Genomic DNA, 27,259 nt, shown 5'->3' on the forward strand with positions numbered 1-27,259 from the left:
GCGAGCCCTAGCAGCGTGAGAGTTGAAGAGAGCGAGTCTTCCTTCGCCGCCGCCGCGGTCGCCGCCGCCTGTGGATTGGAACTTCCACGCTCGCGGGATTCGAAACGTCACAATGGCTCAGAACGTTCAGAATGTAACACTTTCTCTCACGCTGCCCATCACTTGCCACATTTGCCTGGGAAAGGTAACGGCACCTTGCGTTCGAGATGCAACCGCCCCCCACCCCAAAGAAGGGACACTTTGAAGCGTCCGTGGTCCTCGGGAGAAAGCCATGCCTTGCCAGGGAGGAGAGCGAGAATGGATTCCAAGGAGGATTTCCTCTCTCTTCTCCCCCAAAAAGCTGTCGCGTTTCCCTCTGACCTGTAGCCGATTGTTCCCCGGTTCCCAGATTTGTCCCTGCAGTTCGCCGGAACCTCGTGTGTGTGGCTGCTTTTAGAGCCAGGAGGAGGAAGGGAGGCCTTAGCTGGACCATTGCCGTGCCGGAAAGATTCGCTTCCGCTTTTCAAGACTTATTGGGCTGTACAGTACTTAAATGAGGACGCGTTCGCTTTTTGTAAAATGAAGGGAAGCTCCTGTGATGAAGGGTCGGCCGGGGGTGGGGGAGAAACGAAGACTTTCCCCTTCCTCCTCAGTTGTTTCGGGGCTTTTAAAAATTATTATTTTAGAGTGGTTGGAAATTGCTAGGATCAGAGTCGATGCCTTGTCAGTGGTTTTGAGAGACGAGTTTTTCAATCTGGGCTTCTGCAGGCTGAGAACCTGCTAGTAACAAGGTAGGCCAAATAATTTGAAGTAGAAGCCTAGGCCAGACAGGCTCCCCCCCCCCCCCCCCCCGTTTAAGGACAGCCCTGCTTGCTTCACTAAGCTCTCCACAACCAATTATGTTATAGGAGTTCAGCTGGAATTTGTTGCTTTCCCCCCCTCTTGTTTTCTACATTCATGGCATGTATGCTGAGAAAATGTTGACTAGCACTGCAAGAAATGATCCTGAGCTATGATTTCAGATCTTATTTACGACCACTCTGTGGTCTGCTGTCGTCTTTTCCTCCCTCCCGTTCTGTTTGTTATGATACTTATGGGAAAGTGTGTTCACCGAATAGACGGGCAACCCTGTTTTCAGCAGGCTCTGTATACACAATAGAAAGTTTGTGGCTGTGAGTATGATGGAGCTTGTTGGAAAACTTTCCCCCTCTTTCAGATCTGGTGGTGGCTTTTCTCATGGAGAGAGCAGTGTCTTCTTCTTTGGTGATCACTCGTAGCTGAGTAAGATTGTCTTCCATGAACACGATCTTAATGATGTGTCCATAAGTGACTGTGGAGGCCAATTCTGGATCCACACGTCCTTCCACAGTGGGGACATAGGTTTCTGGGTGCGAGTTGATCATGGTAAGTGTTTGCCTTCCTCTTAGCACATTTCTCCCTTTCGTCCTGAGTTCAAACGTCTTCAAAGTCCATGACACCTTTGGCAAAGGCTGTTCTCCAATTGGAGCACTCGCAGGCCAGTGTTTCCCAGTGGTCAGTGATTATACTTGATTTTTTAAGATTTGCCTTGAGAGAGTCTTTAAACCTCTTTTGTTGACCACCAGCATTACGTTTTCCATTTTTAAGTTTGGAATAGAGTAGTTGCTTTGGAAGACGATAATCAGGCATCTGCACAACATGACCAGTCCAACAAAGTTGACGTTGAAGAATCATTGCTTCAACACTGGTGATCTTTGCTTCTTCCAGTACACTGGCATTAGTTCTCCTGTCTTCCCAAGTAAATATGCAATTTTTTTTGGAGACGCCGTTGATAGAAACTTTCAAGGAGTTGGAGTGGTCCATGTTTATAAGTGGTCCATGTTTTACAAGCATACAGTAAGGTTGGTAGTGCAATAGCTTTGTAAACAAGCATTTTGCTTTCCCTGTGAATGCCCCAGTCCTCAAAACCTCTGCACTTCAATCGGGAGAAAGCTGCACTCATAGAGCTCACGTGATGCTGGATTTTGGCATCATTGTTGGCCCTTGTGGAAAGATAACTGCCCAGATAGGAGAAGTGATTGACACTTTCCAACGTTACACCATTGAGTTGGATTTGTGGCGCTGCACAGGGGTTGTTTTGAGCTTGTTGGTGCAGCACCCTGGTTTTTTGGATGTTGAGCGATAGGCCAAGCTTTTCATAAGCTTCTGCGAAGATTTTTAGGATGGTTTGGAGGTCATCCTCTGAGTGTGCACACACTACGTTGTCATCAGCATACTGCATATCTATGACGGAAGTTATGGTAACCTTACTCTTTGCTTTCAGCCTACTCAAGTTAAAGAGCTTTGTATCTGTTCGATATATGGTTTCTACCCTGGTGGGGAGTTTCCCTTCAACAATGTGTAGGATCATGGCAATGAAAATAAATTATAAATAGAGTTGGGGCGATAACACTTCCCAGTTTAACACCTGATCCCACTGTGAATGGTTCACTTTGAGAGCCATTGTTATCTGCCATTGTTGCTGTCATATTATCACAGAGGCGCCGAAGAATGTTCACAAATTTATCTGGCCAGCCAATTTTCAGAAGAACAGTCCACAGGGCATTACGATTTTCAGTGCCGAAGCCCTTAGTGAGGTCAATAAACGCCATATACAGGGGTTGGTTTTGCTCTCTACATTTTTCTTGAAGCTGTTGAGCAGTGAAAATCATGTCTACTGTCGCCCAGAAGGTTGAAAACCATTTTGGGATTCAGGAAGGGTAGCCTTGGATATAGTTAGGAGATGGTTTGCTAAGATCCTCTGATGCCTTTCAGGTGAAGACCAACTCATAAAATATCAAGGTGCTTATTATAGTCGTTCATCCTCCTGTGCTGCTTTCAGAGAAGAAGAGTGGCCTGTAAATAAGTGTAATAGCTGCTCTTCCTTTAAATAAATAAATAAAGCAGAATGCTTTATAAACATGTTAAAAACTTAGAAACCTACCCAAATAAAAACCATACACCAATATGAGAACATTCTGATTTTTTAGATTACTGATATAGAAACATGAGTAGAGGTTGAGTCCTTACAGACTGTAGATCTTTTAACTAAATTGTAATGATTATTGTTTTTAGACAGAAAAGCCACCATTAAATATTTTTCCCTGCTGCGGTAACGCATCAGAACCAAAATAAACCTCAGAATAAACAAGTAGGCCCGCTGATAAATTGGTCTTCAGTAGTCTGCTAAAGCTATAGTGGATTGATCTGCTTGTATTAAAAGCAATGCATTCTTAATTATGAAACTGCTGAACTCTTCCATTCGACATTTGAATGGTGTTCTCAGTTGTGTTTATATATCTTCTAAACGTTGAGTCACTTTGAAACTCTAGGGGGATCTATTTGATGGATTACTTGAACCTCTGACATACTTTGTTCACTGAGTCAAGGTAAGGATCCAGGCACTAGCCAGGCCTCAAACCATACTGTGCCTTTATTTGCTGTCTGCAGGCATTTTCACCTGAAGCAGAGAGGACATTAAGACTTGGTAGAGCATCCTTCACCAACCTGGTCCCGCCAGATATTTTGGGCTAAAACTCCCATCAGCTCTAGGCAGGTTGGGACAGTAGGTTGAAACTGAACGTTTTCCTGCCCATCAGAGAGAAGGTTTTTGGAATGCCCTCTACAGAGAATCTGTTTCAACTTATTTTCCTGGACCAGATGAAGACTTTCATTGGTACAAGCTTCTGGACTGGCTGGCCATAATTTGACTGGCTTTTATTGGTGTATATTATTGTATTTTAATTGTAGGCCACCTGGGAGCTTGAGGCCAAAAAGTGACTTTCAGGTTGACCCAATCAGCATCCTTTGTTCTTCACTAGCTAGTGTTTTGCAAGCAGCAAATGATGCTTTGTTTGTGAAATGGACTCCCAAGAATCAATAGGCATAACTCGCCTGTGTGATTTTTGTGTGCACCCCACCCCACAAGTTTGAATCCTGTGTACCAGAGGTGACCAACCTTTGACCTTCCAGATCTTGCTGGACTCCCATCATACCCAACTGGCATGGCCACTGGTTAGAGATAGTGGGGGTTGTGGTCTAGTGACTTCTGGAGACCCAGAGGTTCCTTATATCTTCTGTTTACATGTTCTCCTGGCATAGGTCTTTATGTAGCCAAAATGGCACCACCTCCGAGGTTTGCAGAAGTACCTGCATTTTAAAAAATGTAATAGAGGGCAACCCCAGAAAAAGCCGAATGAGAACTGAGCATGCTCAGTGGACAGGAAATGCCAATTGCCTAGGCGAGGAATAAAACAGAAAATCATGGGGGAGCAGAAGTGGAATAGAGTATCCTGCAAGAGGGCTGGAACAGAGTGTCCTTTGAGAGGGCACAACTGGCTAGCTGCTGCACTTATCAGGAAAACATCAAACAGCAGCGTTTGGTTGCTGGCCTCACCTTAAAACTCATATTTTCCGCAAAACCTTTGGACAGCTCCCTAGCCCTGATACCCTCCTTCTGAAACAAACTGTGTGTAATTGAAACAATGGCATATTCTGCTTATTTTTGCCCCATTAGTGTTTCTCACCCCTTGGGATGCGGGTGGCTCTGTGGTCTAAACCACTGAGCCTCTTGGGCTTACCAATCAGAAGGTCAGCGGTTCAAATCCCGGCAACGGGATGAGCTCCCGTTGCTCTGTCCCAGCTCCTGCCAACCTAGCAATTCGAAAGCACACCAGTTCAAGTAGATAAATAGGTACCACTGTGGTGGGAAGGTAAACCGCGTTTTCGTGAGCTCTAGTTTCCCTCATGGGGTTCTGTTGCGCCAGAAGCTGGCCACATGACCCAGAAAACTGTCTATGGACCAATGCCGGCTCCCTTGGCTTGAAAGTGAGATGAGCGCCACAACCCCATAGTCACCTTTGACTGGACTTAACCATCCAGAGGTCCTTTACTTTTACCTTTACTCCTTGGGTCAATTTATAAATTGAAAGCCTCTTGTGGTAGGGACCTACCCTCTCATTATGCCCTGGACACTTTACAGGGAAACGATAATGCTCCAAAATAAAATAAGTAACATTTGGAGGTTGGGTGTGGCAACTGGCACGTGCGGTTACATTTTCTTGCTTGATAAAGTGTACTGAATCTAAGAAGAAGTTGACCCAGACCAGATATGCGGCAGACTTCTCAAAACGGCGATTCATAAGAGCCCTTAGAGAAACCACAGCTGGTAGGTGCCATCTTAGAAGAGGCACACTCTCTGTGATGCACAAACAGCAGTACTGTGTGCCCCTGAATAATTTGTGCGTAGGACAATCTATCGTATAATGTGCTGCTTTGGGGGACTTTTGTCTTGGGTGATGTGAAACTTCTGGTTGTGGTTGAATCCGTAGCCTGTCACAGAGAATTTGGATGCTCAGAAGAGTCTCTGGCCCCAAGCCTGCAATTACTGTATTTTTCACTCCATAGGACGCACCGGACCATAGGAGGAGGAGAATAGGAGGAAAAAAATTCTCCCCCTCTCTGCTCAGCGCCCCTTCAGCAAAGCGGCAGGAGAAACGGAGCCCCTTCCATTTCTCCTCCCGCTTCACTGAAGGGGCGCTGCGCAGCTCTCCCGCTCTGCTGAAGCCGGGAGAGTTTTGCTCTCCCGGCTTCAGCAAAAGGAACCTGAAGCCTTTGGAGCGCAGCGTGAATTCCCACTGCACTCCAAAGGCTTCAGGAGGCTATCCCTGAAGCCTGGAGAGTGAGAGGGATCGGTGCGCACCAACCCCTCTCGCTCTCCAGGCTTCAGTGAAAGCGAAAGCAACGCGAAGTCTCCAGAACGCCTCCTTAATTTTTGGAGTGGAAAAAGTGTGTCCTATAGAGCGAAAAATACAGTATCCTGTAAAACGAGACAGTTGCAAACAATGCAGTGGAGGAGAGATTTATACCTGACCTGGCAGGTGCTGCAGCTTCCAGGAGGGAGAGAGGTGGCAACAATTTTGGCCCAGTGCAAACACACCAGCTGAGCCAATCTAGCCATGTGTTTGCACCGCGAGACCCTCCTGTCTACTTCCCCCTTCCCAGTAAGCAGCAGCCATTCAGCTGTCAGGAGGACAGTTGAGCATCTCTGCCATGCCACACGCTATTGGTCGTACAAAAGGTTTCTGACTTGTCTGAGGTTTTTTTGGCACACATTTCTCCACCCAGGCTTGTAGCAGTCCAAGGGCATTCTAGACCAGGATTTCCCAAACTTGGGGCTCTAGCTGTTTTTGGACTACAACTCCCATCGTCCCTAGCTAGCGGGACCAGTGGTCTGGGATGATGGGAATTGTAGTCCAAAAACAGCTGGAGATCTAAGTTTGGGGAACACTGTTAGGGACAAAGGCACTTGACAAGCGCATGGAAAACCAGCTGGTATGGTATGAGGAGAGTTCAGAGGGCAGATAGAGAGCCCTGGATGGCTATACAGTGGTACCTCGGGTTAAGTACTTAATTCGTTCCGGAGGTCCGTACTTAACCTGAAACTGTTCTTAACCTGAAGCACCACTTTAGCTAATGGGGCCTCCTGCTGCTGCTGCTGCCGCGCCGCCGGAGCACAATTTCTGTTCTCATCCTGAAGCAAAGTTCTTAACCTGAAGCACTATTTTTGGGTTAGCGGAGTCTGTAACCTGAAGCGTATGTGACCTGAAGCGTATGTAACCTGAGGTACCACTGTATTTGGCCCCTGAGTCTGAGACACCCCACACACGTTGCAAGGCATTGTAGACTTAGGTTTGTTTGCCTAGGACAGAGCAGTAGACCACAATGCTTGAGAAAAAGCGGGCTTTTTTTTATTTTATCCTATGTCTCATATCTCTGGAAGTAGAGCAGAGTTTAGAAGCACAAATATATCAAAGGCTTTTGGGAGCAAAAGTAACATTTGTTTTGGTCTCTAAAGAAGTTTTCGCAGTGGGCGAAGTAGCATTATGAAATGCAGAATTTCTCTGTTTATAGTTGATTATTGAATCCCAGGGTTGGACTCCAAGCAGAATTTTAAATTAAAGGGAGATCTTATTAGTAATGCCTTTCAGAAACTTATTTTTCTAAAACCGTTTGTGCTCCTTTAGGAAAATATATAAGCATCTTGTTAAGATACAAATGCTTAAAGCCCCAATTCTCTGTGGCATAGCAGCTCTTTACTTCTGCCTTCTGTACAATAGAACATATTATATTGGATGGTTATCAGTGCTTAGAACATCTCAGCAGGGTGGAGAAAGCCTCTTGCCCTTCCGTGCTAGCTTCACTAATTTTTGTCTGCAGGGAAATGGCAAACTGGCGGAGTTTTTTGTGCTGCAGATTCTGCAGCAAGTCTAAACTCCGTTTCGAGTTCACTTATTATTGCGTCCCTTGGGTCTTTTGTCCTGGGGTTCTGTGCAAAAGAAACACAGTGCATAACTTGGGCTTTGGACAGTCTGGACTTCCTATTTATTTTCTAAAGTTTCTAGTTCTCAGTGTGGTGTAAAACCGGGAAGGCGGAAATCCTGGAAACTTGGGTTACATTGGGCCGCTGTGCCAGAAGCAGTCAGGGGCAATCTTCTAAAAGTTTAGCAAGCAATATCTGTATTTTTTTGTTACTTTTTTCAAACATTTTCACAAAATCAAATAATTACATTGTTTCATAAATTGACTTCCTACCCTCACCTCCCACAGTGTTTTTACTCAAACCCTTTCTACTGCATTATATATATTTATCTGTTACAGAAAGCTTCTGTATTACAATTAATTTTTCCTTTTTCTTCTTCTGCTTTTATCTCACGATTTCATTTGGTGTGTGGGTGGGTGTGGGTGTGTGGGTGTGTGTAAATAGCCCACAAAGAGCCTCCATTCTTCTATGAAAAGTTCATCATTTTGATTTCTTAATTTCCCTGTCAGCTTTGCCATTTCTGCGTAGTCCATTACTTTCAAAAGCTGCCACTCCTCTTCTTTCCATTTCTGTGCATATAATATTCTAGCTGCTTGGTCCTGATATCACTTTCACTTTTCATCACTTTTTAAATTTGCAATACCGTCTTTCTATCTTACAATACCCAAGGTGGTTTACAAGCTGAAGAAACAAAGAATGTACAGTGGTGCCTTGCAAGACGAAAAGAATCTGTTCCGCGATTCTCTTCGTCTAGCGGTTTTTTCGTCTTGCGAAGCAAGCCCATTGACAGCTTAGCGGATTAGCGCTACAGCGGTCTAGCGGCTTCTAGCGATCAGCTGTTAAGCGGCTTAGCGGCTTAGGAAAAGGGGGGGGAAGTGGGGAAAAACCCGCGGGGACTCGCAAGATTTTTTCGTCTTGCGAAGCAACCCCATAGGGAAATTCGTTTTGCGAAGCGCCTCCAAAACGGAAAACCCTTTCGTCTAGCGGGTTTTCCGTCTTGCGAGGCCTTCGTCTTGCGGGGCACCACTGTACACCTTATAATCTAATGCAATACAGTGGTACCTCGCAAGACGAATGCCTCGTAAGACGAAAAACTCGCAAGACGAAAGAGTTTTTCGTTTTTTGAGTTGCTTTGCAAGACGAATTTCCCTATGGGCTTGCTTCGCAAGACGAAAACGTCTTGCAAGTTTGTTTCCTTTTTTGAGGTTTTTGAAGACTCTGGTGATTTTTGAAGCTTTTCCAAAACTTCTTTTGCAGCCATTTGGTAAGTTAAACTTTTAAAACTTTTTGGGGGGTTTTTGGATTTTGGGTTGGAATCCGTGCTTCGCAAGACGAAAAATTCAAAAGACGAAAAAACTCGCAGAACGAATTAATTTCGTCTTGCGAGGTACCACTGTATAAAAAATCTAATGCAATATAATGCAAATCTAATGCAATATAAAAAAGTGATAATAAAACATAACCTTAAAATAAGCAACCTACTTCAAATAAAGTGACATTCAACAATCCATTAGAATAATATAGAATAATATTAAATATCAGCGTATAAAAATTAAACAGAAATCCACTCTTAACCATTACAATGAATAATTTCTAAACGACCATCAAGAAAACAAGAGCAAGCCACAGTGCATAAAATAATACAATACAAATTGAGAAGCAGAGACTGGAGGATGGGACAAGGCAGGTGGAAGAAGCCTTGCCTGATGAAGTCTCTCCCCTCACTTTTTACATTCTGCTCTGTATACCCCTTCTTTACCCATGTATTTTCTTTCTTTCTCTCTCCCTCTCTGCTTTGGTGGCATTGCTGCTTGCTGGCTTACTAGTAGTACATGTGAGAAGGATCTAGGGGTCTTGGTGGACCACAAGCTTAACATGAGTAAACAGTGTGATGCAGCAGCAGAAATAACCTACCGCTATTCTAGGCTGCCTCAACAGAAGTACAGTGGTACCTCGGGTTACATATACTTCAGGTTACATACTCTTCAGATTACAGACTCTGCTAACCCAGAAATATTACCTCGGGTTAAGAACTTTGCATCAGGATGAGAATAGAAATTGTGCTACGGTGGCAACAGGAGGCCCCATTAGCTAAAGTGGTGTTTCAGGTTAAGAACAGTTTCAGGTTAAGAACGGACCTCCGGAACAAATTAAGTACTTAACCCGAGGTACCACTGTATAGTGTCCAGATCAAGGGAAGTAATAGTACTATTCTATTCTATTCTATTCGTGAGTGGCACTGTGGTCTAAAAACCACAGAGCCTAGGGCTTGCCGATCAGAAGGTCGGCGGTTTGAATCCCCACAATGGGTTGAGCTCCCGTTGCTCTGTCCCTGCTCCTGCCAACCTAGCAGTTCGAAAGATCAAAGTAGATAAATAGGTACTGCTCTGGGGGGAAAGTAAACAGCGTTTCTGTGTGCTCCTCTGGTTCCCCAGAAGCGGCTTAGTCATGCTGGCCACATGACCCAGAAGCTGTACGCCAGCTCCTTCGGCCAGTAAAGCGAGATGAGTGCCACAACCCCAGAGTCGTCCACAACTGGACCTAATGGTCAGGGGTTCCTTTATCTTTACCTTTACTCTGCCTCAATCAGACCACGCCTGGAATATTGTGTGCATTTCTGGGCATCACAATTTAAGAAGGATGTTGACAAGCTGGAACAGGCTTCCTCAACCTCGGCCCTCCAGATGTTTTTGAGACTACAATTCCCATCCTCCCTGACCACTGGTCCTGCTATCTAGGGATCATGGGAGTTGTAGGCCCAAAACATCTGGAGGGCAGAGGTTGAGGAAGCCTGAGCTGGAACGTGTGCAGAGGAGGGCAACCAAGATGATCAAGGATCTGGAAACTAAGCTCTGTGAGGAACAGTTGAAGGAGCTTGATATGTTTAGCCTGGGAAAGAGGAGACTGAGAGGAGACAGGATAGCCATCTTCAAATATCTTAAGGGCTGTCACATGGAAGAGTTAAGAGGCTTGTTTTCTCCTGCTCTGGAGGGCAGGACTCGAACCAATGGCTTCCAGTTGCAAGGAAGAAGATTCTGACTAAACAGACGGGAAAAACTTTCTGGCAGAGCTGTTTGACGGTGGAACGGTCTCTCTCGGGAGGTTGTGAACTCTCCTTCCTTGGAGGTTTTTAAGCAGAGGTTGGATGGCCATCTGTCATGGATGCTTTATCTGAGATTCCAGCATTGCATGTGAGTGTCTGGAGGCGGTTGGAGGATGGATGGCGGCTAACAGATTGAGGTTGAATCCTGACAAGACAGAAGTACTGTTTTGGGGGGACAGGAGGCGGGCAGGTGTGGAGGATTCCCTGGTCCTGAATGGGGTAACTGTACCTCTGAAGGACCAGGTGCGCAGCCTGGGAGTCATTTTGGACTCGCAACTGTCCATGGAGGCGCACGTCAAATCTGTGTCCAGGGCAGTTGTTTACCAGCTCCATCTGGTACGCAGGCTGAGACCCTATCTGCCCGCGGACTGCCTCGCTAGAGTGGTGCATGCTCTGGTTATAAATTATTATTATTATTATTATTATTATTATTATTATTATTATTTATTACTCTTGGGTTCCTTCTGACTCTTAAGATTCTATGTTCCTTGCATGATTTTTATGTGTGTTCCAAGCCAAAAAGGGAAAAGAGCAATTGCTTCTAGAATACCTTTTTAATTCTTATACCCTCTCCGTTGCAAGGTCCGTCATCCGGTCATCTGTGCCAACAACCATGTCTTCTGCTCCATTTGTATTGAAGTGTGGCTGAAGAACAACAGTCAGTGTCCTGCTTGTAGGATCCCCATCACCACTGACAATCCTTGCAAGGAGGTCTTAGGTAAGGCAGCCTTTCTCCCTCCCATCAAATGCATGCAGAATCTTTTTATCCTCTGAATGGCATGGAGCCTGTGCAGCATCCAGCTGCACTGTTTCTGCTGAGGCTCACAACCAGCTTTTGTATTTTTATTCTGCCGTTTTTGCAACGGTGGCGTCCGTTTCACTATATCCCATTTTGTTTTTGCAACATAACTGAGAAACAGATTTGACCGTGATCGTGTGAATGGGACATGTTATCCAACAAACCCAGGTGTTCCCAGCCATAGCCTTGATTCTCGAGCCAGTGTGCTGCAGTGGGGTGTAGTGGTTAGAGCAGGTGTCACCAACGCAGCACCCACAGGGGCATGTGCCAAGACCATATTCCTGGCACCCACAGGGTCCCTGCCCCTGCTGAAATGAGGCTTGAAAGAAGCATTCTGTTGTAGCCAATAGAATAGATTCAACATGTACTGAGTTTGTTGTTTGTGCCAGGGAAAGTTTCCCCAGTTTGCAAATAATGTGCCCCCAGAGTCGGCAACCCTGAAGCAAAATGTTGGCCTGGGAAACCTGAATTCAAATCTCCGCTCAAGCCGTGAAGTTTACTACTTGACCTTGGGCCAGTTGATTCCCCCCCCCCCCCACTTAGCCTACCTCACAGGGTTGTTATCAGGTATATGTGTTACACATTCCAGGAAACTGCATGGGAGCGATTGCAGAGGTGGTGGCAACCCCAGATTATAAGTAAAGAAGACTTTAGGCTGGAATCCTCTACCTGGCAGCAAGGCCTATGGAAATCAGCATTCTGATTTCTGAGTAGACACGCAAAAGATGCAATGAATTTTATAAATATAAATAAGATTGCATTAGGATGTGACAGCCTTTGTGAGTCGTAATCTTAAAATAAATTATATTTAAACTTCAAAACGAAGTGTGCAAACGTGCTGCCCCTCCAGATGTTGAGGCAGGGATGTTGTAGCCTGGAGGGGCTGCAGATGTTTAGAAGAAAGCTGAGCGCTGAATGGAGCCTTGCTTGTTGTGTTGCTGCAGGAGGGACGAGTGAAAGCAACCCTGTGTTCAGCCCGACGGTCAGGAAACAGCTCCGCAAAACGAGGCTCGAGCTAATGCACAAAGAATATGAGGTAAGACCGTGTCAGCAAGGGTGGTTTATGAAGTTCTGGTTTGTATGGAGCCAACTGCCTTGGGACACATTAGGGATGGGGAACCAACAACCTATGGATCTTATTAGGTCCGCAAGGCCATTTTGGCCAAGCCACACCCACCTGCCCTACACCTGTGAAGTGTGGGGCAGGTAATGACCTGGCTCAGCTAAAGCAAAGTGCTCCACAAGACTCAGCTATCATGCCCAGCCTCTTGCAGAACACTCCACAAGACAAGGCTTCGCAAGAGGGTCTTTGTGGATGTTCTGGGGGCTGTACTAGCCCTGGCGAATCAGTGGGTTCTCTAGTCCGGTGTCAGAAACCCAGCCTGTACACTACCTCTATATTGAGGAGCTTAAGGTGTACACTGGATGGAAGCCCATATTTTGAAACTGCTTTGTGTTCCAAGGTGCTGTTCCGTACAGATCTGGCTAAAATAATAATTATAAGAATAATAATTTATTATTTGTACCCCGCCCATCTGGCTGGGTTTCCCCAGCCACTCTGGGCGGCTCCTAACAGAATATTAGAAACACGATAAAACATCAAACATCAAAAACTTCCCTAAACAGGGCTGCCTTCAGATGTCTTTTAAAAGTCGGATGGTTATTGATTTCCTTGACATCTGATGGGGGGGCGTTCCACAGGGTGGGTGCCACTATCGAGAAAGCCCTCTTCCTGGTTCCCTGTAACCTCACTTCTCATAGTGATGGAACCGCCAGAAGGCCCTCGGCACTGGATCTCAGTGTCCAGGCTGAACGATGGGGGTGGAGATGCTCCAGGTATACTGGGATAAGGCCATTTAGGGCTTTAAAGGTCTGCACCAACACTTTGAATTGTGCATCTGCCTAGGCTCTGCTGAGAAAAAGATGCTGTTTGAGATCAGCCTTTGGTCTGATCCAGTACTATAAGATCTCTCTCTCATTCACACACATACAGGGTGAGTCGTTTAAAAGAGGCCCCATGGATACAGAGTACACATGTTCCACAGGGCCTGTTTTAAAAGAGCTCACCCTATATATACATGTACAGTGGTACCTCGGGTTAAGAACTTTACCTCAGTGGTACCTTCAGGTTACAGACTCCGCTAACCCGGAAGCAGTACCTCGGGTTAAGAACTTTACCTCAGGATGAGAACAGAAATCGCGCACCGGTGGCAGTGGGAGGCCCCATTAGCTAAAGTGGTACCTCAGGTTAAGAACGGTTTCAGGTTAAGAACAGACCTCCGGAATGAATTAAGTACTTAACCAGAGGTACCACTGTTCTCTTTGATGGCAGATTCAAAGCCAGCTCATTTTCTGTACCGGGATCAGCCTACAAAAACCTGAAGGAATTGAGCAGTATAACAAAGAAATTTAGCCGATATTGTTGTTGTTTTTCCCTCTTCTTTTCCTGCCTCCTGCAAAAATGTGTTTCTTCTGCCCCCTAATCGGCCATGGGTTTGACTCACTCGGAAGGATGAAATAGAATCTCTGCAGAAGGAAGTGGAGGAGCTAAAAGGGAGCAAGCTCAGCCTGGAGGCGCAGCTCAAATCTGTCCTGCACCCCGAGACGCTTGACGTGTCTGACAAAACCCGGGAGAGTCCAGGACTCTCGGAGGACAAGCACAAGGTGGATCCAGAGACTTTGGCGGTATGGACACAGAAGCTTCAGGCGGCTAATGATATGTATGAAAAAGTGAAGGAGGACATGGGAGCGCTAACAGAGGTAATGAATGCGAAATCTGACAATATTGAATGGGCAGGGATAACTGGCGGTGTGACCTCTTGTGTAATTTCCTAGGTGGGTTGAGAAGCGAAATAGGGTTGAGGCACTGGGTCAGTGGACTTCCTGTTAATTGGCCATTGTCCAATATTCCATGAAACCAAGAATGTGGTTGTATGAGGTCCATGTTCCGTCTTCTTTTTCGACACACCGTCATTGGACGGCATTGGGCAAGCCCTGATCCGTGCGGGGATTGAGTTCTGGGTCATTGTGCACCTGAGTGAAATCATGCACGATTGAAATACCCCGTCCCCCATTCCGCCCTTTTAGTGATGTCTTTTATGACGTTTCCGGGTCACTTTTGGGCTCGGCGCTGTGTGCGATTGCGCATATATCGGCCATGACTAAAATGGAGGCTGCTTGTAATTAACAGAATGGCGCATGAATGTTCCCTTCATGGCCGTCGAGATCATATAACACCGGTCCTAAAAGGCCTACATTGGCTCCCAGTATGTTTCTGAGCACAATTCAAAGTGTTGGTGTTGACCTTTAAAGCCCTAAAAGGCCTCGACCCAGTATACCTGAAGGAGTGTCTCCACCCCCATCGTTCTGCCTGGACACTGAGGTCCAGCTCCGAGGGCCTTCTGGCAGTTCCCTCACTGCGAGAAATGAGGTTACAGGGAACCAGGCAGAGGGCCTTCTCGGTAGTGGAACCTGCCCTCTGGAATGCCCTCTCTTCAGATATCAAGGAAATAAACAACTATCAGACATTTAGAAGACATCTGAAGGCAGCACTGTTTAGGGAAGTTTTTAATGTTTGATGTTTTTTCATATTTTTAATATTCTGTTAGGAGCTGCCCAGAGTGGCTGGGGAAACCCAACCAGATGGGCGGGGTATAAGTAATAAATTATTATTATTATTATTATTATTATTATTATTATTATTATTACAGGATGGCACATGCATGTTCCCTTCATTGAGGGCCCACAATCTTGTAACTGTCCCTCCTGAAAGCTTAGACCCCTTTGCCTTCGCTCCACCTATTTTGGCTTCCCCACTCCACTTTTTCTCTCTCCAGATTGTCCACACCTCCATGACATTTGCTCAGTGCCAAAGAGCCACAGCATCCCTATCCTGGTTTAGCATAATGTAAACAAGCTGTAGGGAGCCTCTGTCTCATGCTGTGCTCACACTTGCATGGTCAGAAGGAAGAGTTAGGACACTTCCAGTTTTGCCTAAGTGCAATTTGTCCGACCTTGAAGGTCCAATCCTTATCTACGCCCACCCCGATGGGCTGACTCTGACAGGCAGGGCAACCTGTTTGCCCGTCACCTGGATACCCAATGGTGGGCAGGGGGGTTTCTCCGCCTGCCCGCGAAAGACCAATGTGCAACCGCTGACGGTCAACTGGTCTGTCGGAAACGCAGCACAAAGACGCTTTGCAAGACCCGTGTCTGCATTTCTCGAGCGCCAAGTCTCGGTTGGCAGAGCGGCTTTGAGTTGGTTGTCAGCTGCAGGGTCCTGCAGCCAATCCTGGAGGCTTGAACCAACAGCCCTTCAGCTGGTAGAGCCATGACTTCAGCCCCTGTTTTTTGCAGGTATCGGCTGTGCTGCCGAATTCCCCACTGTCAAGCACGGGGCAAGTAGGTGTGCTTTGGAGGAAACAGGGATATGGGTCAAAAGATGGCTACAGCCCTGGTGCGCAACTGAATTTCTGACCTTTCCTTTGTTGCAAGTGTGCGAACGTGTGCGCCTGTGGCTTCCTTGCCCTTAACGGAAAACGAGACACTTGATTCCGTTCGCGGAGACAAGAGGGGCTTTAAATCCTGAGGCTTATTAATAGCAGCATTCTGCAAGTGACACCAATGGGGCCTGGCAAATAAGTTGTCATCGCGGATTTTGTTCTCTAGAGTGTGTGTGCCTGTGCCTCTCTTTTTATTTTTTCCTATAAGGGGAAAAAGCCGCTTGACAATCTTAACTCGGTTTGGGAGAGTCGGGAAGCTGTTCGACACTCATTTTGCTGATACCTGCACATTGTAATGTTAATGCATTTAAAGTATTTAGTCATGTGGAGGAGAAGGAGGGGGGAACATGGAATTGCCATTAGGAGCTCCCCACCACCACCCCTTAATGACTGTCAGGCTGAACTAACATGGCTCTGTTTATTTCCCTGGGTAGAAGCCTTGCGGTGTATTTTGGGAATATAAATTAAAAATGCCTGTTCTCTCTCCAGTTTTTGCAAGCCATTTCCCAGGGTAATTTTTAAGTGGTGTCTCTGTCGAGGGTCTCAGAGAAGAGGGAGCGGAGTTAACTGTTGCTCCTGTCTAAATATGCTTCCCCTCCTTTAAAGTCTTATAAACATTACGTGTGAGTTTGTTTGGGGTTTTTTCCCCTGCGCGCTTATAATCCTATTTATTTCCATATAGGTAAATAAGAAGCTGAGGCTCGAAAACAGTGGCCTTGTGAGGGAGAACTTGCGGCTAAAGGCTGAGGTTGGAAGCCGATCGCCCCAGAAGTATGTAAATATTTTAAAACCTGTCGTGCATTATTCATACGATCATACACAGCTACTGGAGGACCATAACCACCGTTGCAGGAATGCAGACTGGGCTGGTGGAGAGCTTTGTCTTTGTTTTGTGTGTGTATGTGTGTGTGTGGAGATTAAATAGGAATTCTGAACGGCTTGTCTTCCTTCAGACTTAGAAGCTACATGCCGTCTCTGTCTGAATGCATGGTGATTTATATTAGATTTGTTTCAAAACCACCTACAACGATATTACAAAAACTGCTTGATATTTGCCTGCTTCCTACTTCCCCTCCCCCGCCCAACCACCACCACAACCCCCTGTGCTGTTCTATAGAACAACGATAAAAAAAATAGATTTATTCATGAGTCCTCAAAACAAATTGCACCACAGGTATTCAGGTGGAAATTTATTGGTTTTGTTAAAAGTGTTTGTAGTCCACCCTGGAGCCCGAAGGTCCAAGGGTTGAGATGCAAAAACAGGACAATCAAATCAACAGCAGGTGAAAATGATTCCCCATTCCTTCATGACGATGGTACTGCTAACTACAGCCTTGTATTCAGATGCTTGGATGCCATGGGTGGCAAGGGGATCTGTGGAAGTAAATTAATGGACAGACAAAGGGTAGAGCAGGGATAGCCAACATGGTACCCTCAAGATGTTGATGGACTTCAATTCCCATCAGCCCCAGCCATGGGAGATGATCAGAGATGATGAGAGCTATAGTTCAATAACATCTGAAGGGTACCATTCATTCTTCCTCCACCAACCCACAGTGTTTCCAGGTTGGCCTCAGAGTGGTAAAGTCTAGCCTACTCCTGGTTGCTCTCAAGGTTACTTAGAGAACTATAGAAAGCCATATTGTTCCCTCTTCTCAAAACATTGGTTGAAACAGATCATAGCATTGTCCACCTTTTCCACAATGACTCCTCCAGTAGTTTTGTGGCCATCTTCCATTTCCCCCAGCACTCATACAACAAGTTTTGGAACCCGGGGTCCCCAACATGGCACCTGTGGGCACAGTGGCACCTTTGGAAATTCCCGTCGGGACCTACCAAGGCCCACCAGCCTCTTCCAATGTTTAGTTCTTCTTCTTCCTTTGTTGAATTTAAAGAGTGTGGTGAACAGCTCCTATCACTAACCATTGGCCATGGTGGTTGGAGGTGATGACAGTTGGAGTCCCAACATCTGGAGAACTTGGTGTTCCCCACTCCTGATCTGCTATGTTAAAAGACTCATCACTTCAAAGAACGTGATGAGATTGGGAGAGCTCAGTTGGTAGAGCAGGAGACTCTCAACCTCGGGGTTGTGGGTTTGAGCCCCACATTGGACAAAAGATTCGTGCCTTGTAGAGTCTTTTCTGACTCTACAGTTCTATGATCCTTTGAGAGAGAGGGCGGTCATCTCATCCTGGCTGTCTGATGTATGCAAACCACAATGTTGGGTCAGACATGAGATACATTCCTACCTAACTTCCTTCCTGTGTTAAATGCCCTAGAAATAGACTAGTGGGTTAGTTAATGTGCTGGTGTAGCCCTACTCAGTCTGTACTTCTCCATGTGTCCCTTATGGCTACTAGAATGGTGGTCTTTCTGAGGTCCAGAGACACTTCTTAAGAGAACCTGCGCTTGAGAGTACAATGCTTTCTCTTGGTAAGCAAATTAGAGGTTGCCTCTAATGCAGGTTGCATTAAATAAACATCTTACACATTTCTTCCATTGGACTTTTCTGCTAGATCTGCATATAAGTGAACTGTGCATATTTTGCACAGACAAGTCTCTCTCTTCCACGGCAACTACGGCTGGATCTCAGAGTAAATGGCAGCTTGCTAACAGGCCCCCGCGTCTTCTCACCATGAATCCTGTCTTGCAGCCCCTTCCAAGGGGGCTGCTACTGAAGATAGATGGTGACCAGCCTGAAGGGAAAGCGACATGCTCCCTGGCTTCCAGTGGGAGACAAGTATTGTTGGAATTTGAAGAGCGGAGGCTGGGTTCAAAGGCTGCCTCGGCCTCTGTTGGCAGAGTCCAACAGTACTTTTTGCGCATTGGAAAGCAGGGAGAGGGTGCCCCCCTCTGAAACCTGCATTTCATTGTGTGCCCTTCCCCACTCTGCTTAGAAGGATGACAAAAAGGCCCCAAGAGAATTTCCAACTTCTCCCAAGTGCTTCTGCTTGAAGCAGAAATGGAGCTCGCTCGGCAGCCATTTTGAACGTGCAACTGGTTTGCATAATACAGTGGTACCTCAGGTTACATACGCTTCAGGTTACAGACTCCGCTAACCCAGAAATAGTACCTTGGGTGAAGAACTTTGCTTCAGAATGAGAACAGAAATCGTGCTCTGGTGGTGTGGCGGCAGTGGGAGGCCCCATTCACTAAAGTGGTGCTTCAGGTTGAGAACAGTTTCAGGTTAAGAACAGACCTCCGGAAAGAATTAAGTACTTAACCCGAGGTACCACTGTACCAAGATTTTCAACCTTTCTGAGTCCACGGCTCCCTTGACCAACTATGTTCTTTTTTTGGCACCCCCGTGGGGCTCAGGAGCCCAGTTATGGCAGCTCCTCATCCCTTTTCAAACACTCTCCCTTGTGGAGTGTTCCCTCAGCCACTTCTTCTCTTCCCTCACCTTGAGAGTCCTCCAGGCAGCATGGCCCATGGTCTTTGAGCAGCCACCCCCAAGAGAAGTGCCTCCTCACATTGCCCCATAGGGGCCTGGGAAGATGGTGCCCCTAGCCTTAGCAGTCTGATGGAGACTGGCCAAAGCTGAATGTGAGGCCATCTTACTCACCTTGGGAGGCAGCAGCAGCAGGCATCACTGGGCCTGCATGGCGGGAAGGCTCCCCTCTAACACTGGACTCTCAGCTCCTAGGCAGGCCTTGCACACAGGAAGCACAAGAAAGGCCAGCACAGTTCCTGTCTGCCCAACCTCCCATTTGTCTGTCTATTCACAACAGCAACAGACTGGCTGGCTGAGCTCTCTCACCTACTTGCTTGCTTACTGCAAGGCCACCTCAGCTCCTGGCAACCAGCACCCTCTGGCCAGCACCAGAGGCACCATTCGCCTGGGGAGCTTGTAGGCAGGGCTGCTGCAACAAACAGCTGTGCAAGCCTTTGGGAGGCAGAGACACAAGAGGGCATCAGAGGAGGGAGGGAAGGAAAGAGGGACTGAGGCCAGTGTTGCCCACAGCACTCCTGACCACCATTCAAGGCATCCCAGGGTGCCACAGCACACTGGTTGAAAACCACTGCTGTAAGCCAAACCATGGTTTACCAAGACCATGTGAAGGTAGGAGGTCCCAGAGAAGAGTCCACAGCCAGTTTGTTCTTCCTTAAGGTCCTTTTTGGGACGCGGGTTAAACCATAGAGCCTAGGACTTGCCGATCAGAAGGTCGGCGGTTCGAATCCCCGCAACGGGGTGAGCTCCCATTGCTCGGTCCCTGCTCCTGCAAACCTAGCAGTTCAGAAGCATGTCAAAGTGCAAGTAGATAAATAGGCACCGCTCCGGTGGGAAGGTAAATGGCGTTTCCGTGCACTGCTCTGGTTCGTCAGAAGTGGCTTAGTCATGCTGGCCACATGACCCGGAAGCTGTATGCTGGCTCCCTCGGCCAATAAAGCGAGATGAGCGCCGCAACCCCAGAGTCAGCCACGACTGGACCTAATGGTCAGGGGTCCCTTTACCTTTACTAAGGTCCTTTTTGCTGCCATGCTGAGCTAAGGTGCGGTTTGGCTTAGCACACGAGTCACTGACATTTGACGGCAAATACTTTCAGGGTGGCTTATAAACAGGAAAATAGCAAAAATTTAAATGGCGAGTAAAAGTGGCCAACCCACCCACCCCGCCACCTAAATTCAGACATCTTGAGAAACCAGGAATGAATGAATTTTATTATTTCGGTCACAGACAAGTTCAAGCCCACATGCAATATCAAGTCATAAAACACAATAGGGATACATTTAAATTTGCAATTAGGTATAATCGGGACAATACAGATATAGCAACAGTTTAAAAATATATAAATTAAAACTTAGTTACTAACATATAACCTAAAATTATCATTTAAGGCCTTAATCATTATGATAGCACAGCTTGTTCCCTAAGTTTTATGGCAATCACACAGAATTTGGTTATCCTTAACATGATCTCAGGATCCTTGTCCTCTACCAAGGATTTTAGACATTGAAGTTCAGATTCATTTGAAGATTTTTGCATAGAAGGGGTAATAAATGCCGAGCGTATATCCTTCTAGAAATGGCAGTGTAACAAGGCATGAGAGACAGAGAGAAACCAGGAAGAACTTTGCCCAGCACAAAAATTATAACCGATACATGTTTGTGTGTGTGTGTGTGTGTGTGTGTGTGTGTGTTACTTCTACCCAGCTCTTCAGTTCAAATGAATACTCAACAAGGCTTAGAAAAGAAACACAAATCCAATATGCAATATTAAAACGGCAAATACAGTGACTGAAAGTAGCGTTTGTTAACTGCAGCACCAAAACAAATATATTTATAAATCTGTGCAAGAAGAGTTCAGCTTGTAGTCTGTTCACCCGACACAGTTAATTTTTGATCAGTTTTTGTTATTTCTTGCACCTGTGGGTGTTCTTCATGTTGCATCTTCAGTGTCTTGGTCGGGTGTGCACTTCAGCAATTGCAGAACGCTTTTAAGTTCCTCTTGCCACATCCTTCAGAATTTATCAGCTCTTCTGTCTATGGGCTTACCCCCAATTTTGCTTCGTGTGAAATTTGAGCAGCAGCTCTCAGTATGAACCAGGCAGAGGGCCTTCTCGGTAGTGGCGCCCATCCTGTGGAACACCCTCTCATCAGATGTAAAGGAAATAAACAACTATCTGACTTTTAGAAGACATCTGAAGGCAGCCCTGTTTAGGGAAGTTTTTAATGTCTGATGTTTTATTGCTCTTTGAATTCTGTTGTGAGCCACCCAGAGTGGCTGGGGAAGCCAGATGGGTGGGTATAAATAATTTATGATGATGATGATGATGATGATGGTGAACCAGTCAAACCTCCCCTGGGTGAATAGTCTTCATCTGGGGTGCTATCAGCCCATCCTATGCCTTTTTAAAATGTGGGGCTTTTTCGAGTGGGGGTGTTATGGGGTTGTTGTTGTTGTTATTATTATTATTTTGATGATGTATTTTGTGGTTTTATATTTTGATTTATTCTGTGAATCTCCCTGAGACCTCCAGGTATAGGGCAGTATACAAATTCAATAATAATAAAACTCAAATAATAACAAATTCAAATAATAATAACATAATATTAATACCACTGAGAAGGCTCTCTTCCTAATTGCCACGTGCCTCATTTCAGATGGCTTGGGGCAGCTGGAGGAGGAACTCTGAAGATAAGCCTGAGTTTACAGGTTGAGAAAGGGCATATCCTTCAGAGATCTAGGTACCAAGCCATTTTAGGCAGGCCCCAGCACTTCGAATTAGGCCCAGAAATCTAACTAAAACTTGTGAAGCAAAATGATCTAGGGAGTCAGCACAAACTCTTCATCAAAAGCACTGCTCTGCTCAACTGACTGCTGTGTTGTTTTTTTTGAAGTGTGTGGGTTTGGAGTTCCAAGGAAACAAGCCGCTTTGCAAAAGATTTTTTATTTTATTTTTAAAAAAGTTCCAGCACTGCGTAAGCCGGGAGAAAGCTGTACATCAGAGAGGAAAATAATCGCAAGGCTCCAAATGAGTCTTAAAAAAAATAAAAAAATCTCTAAAGGATGGTGACAATTACTGAATTTTATATTGGCATTTTTATATTTGACAAGGTGACATTGTGGATGAAATGTATATTGTAAAACACTGCTGAGCTGTAAGAAAATGATTGAATGTAAATATTTCAAGATGTGGACTGCTGTTCAAATGTTATCATAAATCTCTGCCATTGTTTTAGGGGATAATTCTTCATGCATATTTGAGTTGAATGGATAGGTCCAGCCCCTGGTAGGGTAATCTTCTGCTTGTTATTGCCTTAGTGCTGCTAATGGTTTAATTTTCAGCCGTAGACTCTCTTTTTTCTAAAGTATTCTTTGCTCCCTTTTATCATAGATGTAGAATTTTGGGGTTTAACTAGGGCATAATCGCCATGCTCTCGGTTTTGTCGCAGAGTGGTGCTTTGCTGACTTTTAAAGACATGGGCATGACCCATCCTAATGTGGGCACAGCTCCCAAGTATGGAGGAGCTGGTATCATCATTTTAGTTGTACCCCCACCCATCTGACTGGGTTCACCCAGCCACTCTTGGGCAGCTTCCAACAGATATAAAAACATAATCAGAACATCAGACATTAAAAACTTCCCAATACAGGGCTGCCTTCAGAGGTCTTCTAAAGGTTGTATAGCTATTTATCTCCTTGACATCTGATGGGAGGGCATTCCACAGACAAATTTTATGCTGGATGATGGAAGGGTGATTGGGATGGTCAGCACTCTTATCCTTCAACTGTTTACTGTTAAAATAAGCTACAGAGGTCTTGACACTGATGAAAGAAGGGTCAAGAAATTAGGATTTACAACGTGTGTGTTGCCAGGGCCATAATAATAATAATAATAATAATAATAATTTATTATTTATACCGCGCCCATCTGGCTGGGTTTCCCCAGCCACTCTGGGCGGCTTCCAACAAAACACTAAAATACAATAACCTATTAAAAACATTAGAAGCTTCCCTAAACAGGGCTGCCTTTAGATGTCTTCTAAAAGATTGGTAGTTATTTTTCTCTTTGACGTCTGGTGGGAGGGCATTCCACAAGGTGGGTGCCACTACCAAGAAGGCCCTAGGTCTGGTGCGTCTTATAGAGCGAAAAATACGGTAATTGTTATTATTTATGGGATTTACTAGTCCCTTCTTTAAACGAAACCCCGTTTTTAAATGAAATGTAAACTCAGCACAACTTACAATAGTTAGATAAATAGGCCAGCAATGCCTGGAAAGACCACAGATTCCTCATCTCTCTTCCCATTCCATTCTCCCTTCCTTCTCAGAGTCCCTCTTACTGTTCCTAACTCCATAAATGTGTTTGTCTTCTGAGCCACCTTCGTCAGAGCTATGAGTTGTTTGTATATAACAAATTGTCTGTTTAATTACCTTTAACTTTCAAGCTGCAGGTTTCTTCTAGGAGGCCTATAGAACCACATTTTGTTGACCTTGCCTCTGTCATAAGGCTATGGCAGGGTAAATGGGATTGTTGAGGGTCGCTTCTTGTATAAATAAGTGAAACGGTAAGAATTGGAGTGTTGGTTGACTCTCTGTTTCCTTTAACCCTCTTTAAACGCCTCGCATTTTGGTTTCCTGCAGATTCGGGAGGTTTACCGTCGCCGTGCTTCAGTCCAAGCTGGAACAGTGCGAGCGCGAAACCAACCGCCTGAAGAAAGCTTTGGAGAGAAGCGATGCCTACATTGAAGACCTGGAAGCTCAGATCGCTCGGCTGAAGAGGGAAGGCAGCCAAAGGAAAAGCACAAGCCCGGAAAGCGAAGCCACGGATCCCATGGAGGACAAAGAGAGTGGCAGGAGCGCAGCCAGTGAGATAGCGCTGCTGGAGAGCCCGGAAGAGCCCATAGACCCGAGCTGCTTGTGCGCTAGCCACAGCCCGGATGACCTCGAGCAGCCGGCGGGTAGTGGGCTGTTAGGGAGCAGCAATGACGTGTGCCTAAATTCAGCCGGCCGGGGCTGTTCGGATGAGCCGGTTGCTCAGTGCTCGTCCGGCACGGACGTTTTCGCCGGCTCTCAGGAGGGCCTCTTGGATATAGGGGGCTCCGAAATGGACACCTGCTCGGAGCAAACATGGGATAAAATAGAAGACTGTGTGCCGTACAAAGAAGAGCTTTATGAACTCCCGGATCCCTGCACGCCTCTGTCTCTCAGTTGCCTGCAGCTGAACACTCCTGGCAACAAAGACGACCCCACCACAAAAGAGGAGGATCCCAGAGCAACGCCCACCTTTCTGAGAAAACTGGACTTTGAGGATTTCGGTGAGGCGTCGGATGACGGGAACAAAGACTCTCCGGAACATAGTGCCAGCAGTTGCGAGGGCAGCGAGACCAAGGCGGCCTGTTTTGCTTCGGACAAGCCGGTGTTTTGGAACAGGTGCCAGCCACGCTATGACGAGAACTTTGAGGGCGCCGAGCCCAGCGCGGCCCCCGGCGACTCTGGCGAGCCTTCGGCGAAATCCAGCGACAAAACGCACAACCCGAGCGTCCCGAAAAAGCTGCATCCTGTCCGCTCTTCTGAAATGAATCGAACCAGGACGTCCAGCGAGGCGTCTATGGATGCCGCCTACCTTGATAAAATCTCCGAGCTGGATTCGATGATGTCCGAGTCGGACAATAGCAAGAGCCCCTATTACACTTCCAAGTCGTCTTCTGACCTGGATAACTCATGCAAGTCGACGCAGTGTCCCGACCTCCTCAATGAAAAGGATAAGACTGCCAAGGAGAGGAAGGAGCAAAACGCTCTGAAATGTCCTCTTGCAGGTGATAATTCGGAAGAGGGGAGCGACTGGAAGTCTGCCACCTTTTCCATCCTTTCTCCATCTGCATTAGAGACGACAGAGCCCTTCCCGTTATTTGCCGGCCGGACTTCAGAAACGAGTGAAACGAAACCTCGGAGTTTCCTCTTCCAAAGAGAGCTTTCCCCCAGCTTTCTGTTTAGCAACTCTCGAGGGTCATTTGAAGAGCACAAACTTGGGTCCCCTCTCTATAAGGTGACGCCCGAGCTGCAGAACCTCCACAACCAACTCCAGTCTCCTTGGTCGTCGTCCTTCATACCCGACAGAAAAGCCAAAAGCATCCACGCGTCGGCGAAAAGGAAAATCCAGAGTAGCCTGTCCAGCGCGAGTCCCTCAAAAACGACCAAGAACTGATTCCCCTCTTGACTTTCACTGGTTTTTTTGTTTTGTTTTCCTAAACACAATACTTTAGTGCCAATGTGAAAATGTTCGTTCCTTCACCATCCCTTGCAAATTCCTTTTGGGTTCTCCAGTGACCTCAGTCTGTCCTACTTTGACACTGAGCGACGGAGTGTGGAAATCCTTCGGTGCAGGGGTGAGGATCCTGTGGCCTTCCCAGATTCATCCAGACTACAATTCCCACCATTCCTGACAATCTGCTGGGCTGGTGGGAGTCTGGCAACATCTGTAGACCCACAGTTTCCTTCCCCCTCTGCTTTGGAGTACATTTTCTTGAAGAATAAATCTTCGTAACGTTTATCTCTTGATAGATGTCTTCAGGTTTAGACACCTCGGGGTTTCTTTTTGCTTCTTTAGCGTTGGGTTATAGGAGGTCTCTATCCTGTGAGGAGCTGTTAAATGCCCAGTTACTGAGCCTTGACAGATCTTCAAAGCAGTTTCTCGTGGAGACAAATCATGATATGGGTTTGACACCAGTGGGGTGGCTGCGTTGCTTCTCGTTTTCTTCTGCAAAAATGTGACAGGAGCTATCATCACAAAGCCCAGCTTCTCTCCGAACCTGGCTTCCACCGCAAAACATTTGCTTGCTCGCACCTGCATGAGTCTTTGCTGAATCTGTAGCTTTGAATCTGTAGCTGTTAGTCTCTTTCTTTGGCAGTTTTCATTTGGAAAAATAATGTTGTTTTGCTGAAGACACAGAACCCAGTCCTTTTTGCTTCTTTGCTCTCCTTTTTTTTTTTAATTAAACACTGCTTTCAACTTTCCAAAATGAGAAAGCGCCACTGTTGTACAAGACCGTGTTGTTTTGTGACTGTGTAGTTCATAAAAATGGGTTGGTATGCTAATGCCCTGTTTACCAAATGTGCACTGAGCATTTTACATGAATACTGTACTGTTTTACATTAATACTGCATGCTTTTTTCTATGTGGAATGAATAAAAAAAAATGTCACAAGTGCCGCATTTCCTTGATGCTTCTTCAGATACTGAATTAGCATACAAAGAATTGGAGACTTTTGTAATTAGAAATCCTACTCGGAATGTTCATTAAGTCGTTCCCTGTGATGGCAGCGCGTACCAGTTTTGTCAATGTGGTATCGAATAATGTGGCTGGTATCTTTTGATTTCCATCCTGCATTAATGTTTGGTTTCAAATTCACTTGTATTCTACTCCTGCCTTCAAAGAGCTCTGGGTAGCAAAATGTTCAAGGGGCTATTGCTGTTCATTTGTGTATGGGTTGTGTTTTGTTTTTGTTTTTTTGCATCCCAACTCCTGTCAACGAGGGTCAAACAAGAGGAACTGGCCTGAACTACACATTACGGCATAATCAACCCCTCGTAATTAGTACAGCTGAGAATGTGTGATGCATCACATTAGAGTTTTTTTCTTATTCTGTGGTCTATTTTACTGGCTTGTGGCACTGGGCGAAATAGGGGGGACAACCTACCAAGAAGAGCTGAATCTGTCAATTTCGCTTCCTTTAGCATTCTCCAACCTTGATTTCATTTCTCCACGTTTACGCAACGGTTTACCACGGATGGGAGGAATCCTCATGAAAATTCACCGGCATCTTAGCATGAACCTTTTCCAAAGATATGTTTATACCTGTCAGGCACATATATTTTTTTGCATGAAATTTCTCCAGGTAGAGTGCATTTTTTCCACTATTACATACAGATTTATCTCTTTTTGTAATTTGGTTGGAGAACTTCCCAAAATTCAAACAATTGCAAATTTTGACAGATAGTGTTTTGCTTTCCATGCCGTTCCAGGAAGTGAACAACTTGTGGAATATTTTTTTCAGAAGCTGCTCCTGGCGCTATCATTATTCAGTTTTAG

At 45.9% G+C, this 27,259-nt stretch overlaps 1 protein-coding gene across 2 annotated transcripts; it reads left to right on the forward strand.

Moving 5' to 3' along the window:
- Window positions 1-26,375, forward strand: OBI1 (ORC ubiquitin ligase 1). Of its 2 annotated transcripts, none has more exons than XM_083735285.1 (6): window positions 1-184; window positions 11,004-11,139; window positions 12,165-12,256; window positions 13,732-13,980; window positions 16,405-16,493; window positions 23,812-26,375. In XM_083735285.1, the coding sequence occupies exons 1-6, from the start codon at window positions 113-115 to the stop codon at window positions 25,373-25,375; spliced, it is 2,202 nt and encodes a 733-aa protein (XP_083591411.1). In that variant the 5' UTR covers window positions 1-112; the 3' UTR covers window positions 25,376-26,375. The 2 variants fall into 2 exon arrangements, with proteins under 2 accessions (XP_083591411.1, XP_083591412.1); XM_083735286.1 differs by lacking the exon at window positions 1-184 and adding an exon at window positions 349-770.
- Window positions 26,376-27,259: the final 884 nt, after the last annotated feature.

This window comes from Podarcis gaigeae, assembly GCF_964106915.1.
Source record: "Podarcis gaigeae genome assembly, chromosome: 4".
NCBI classification, from domain to species: Eukaryota; Metazoa; Chordata; class Lepidosauria; order Squamata; family Lacertidae; genus Podarcis; species Podarcis gaigeae.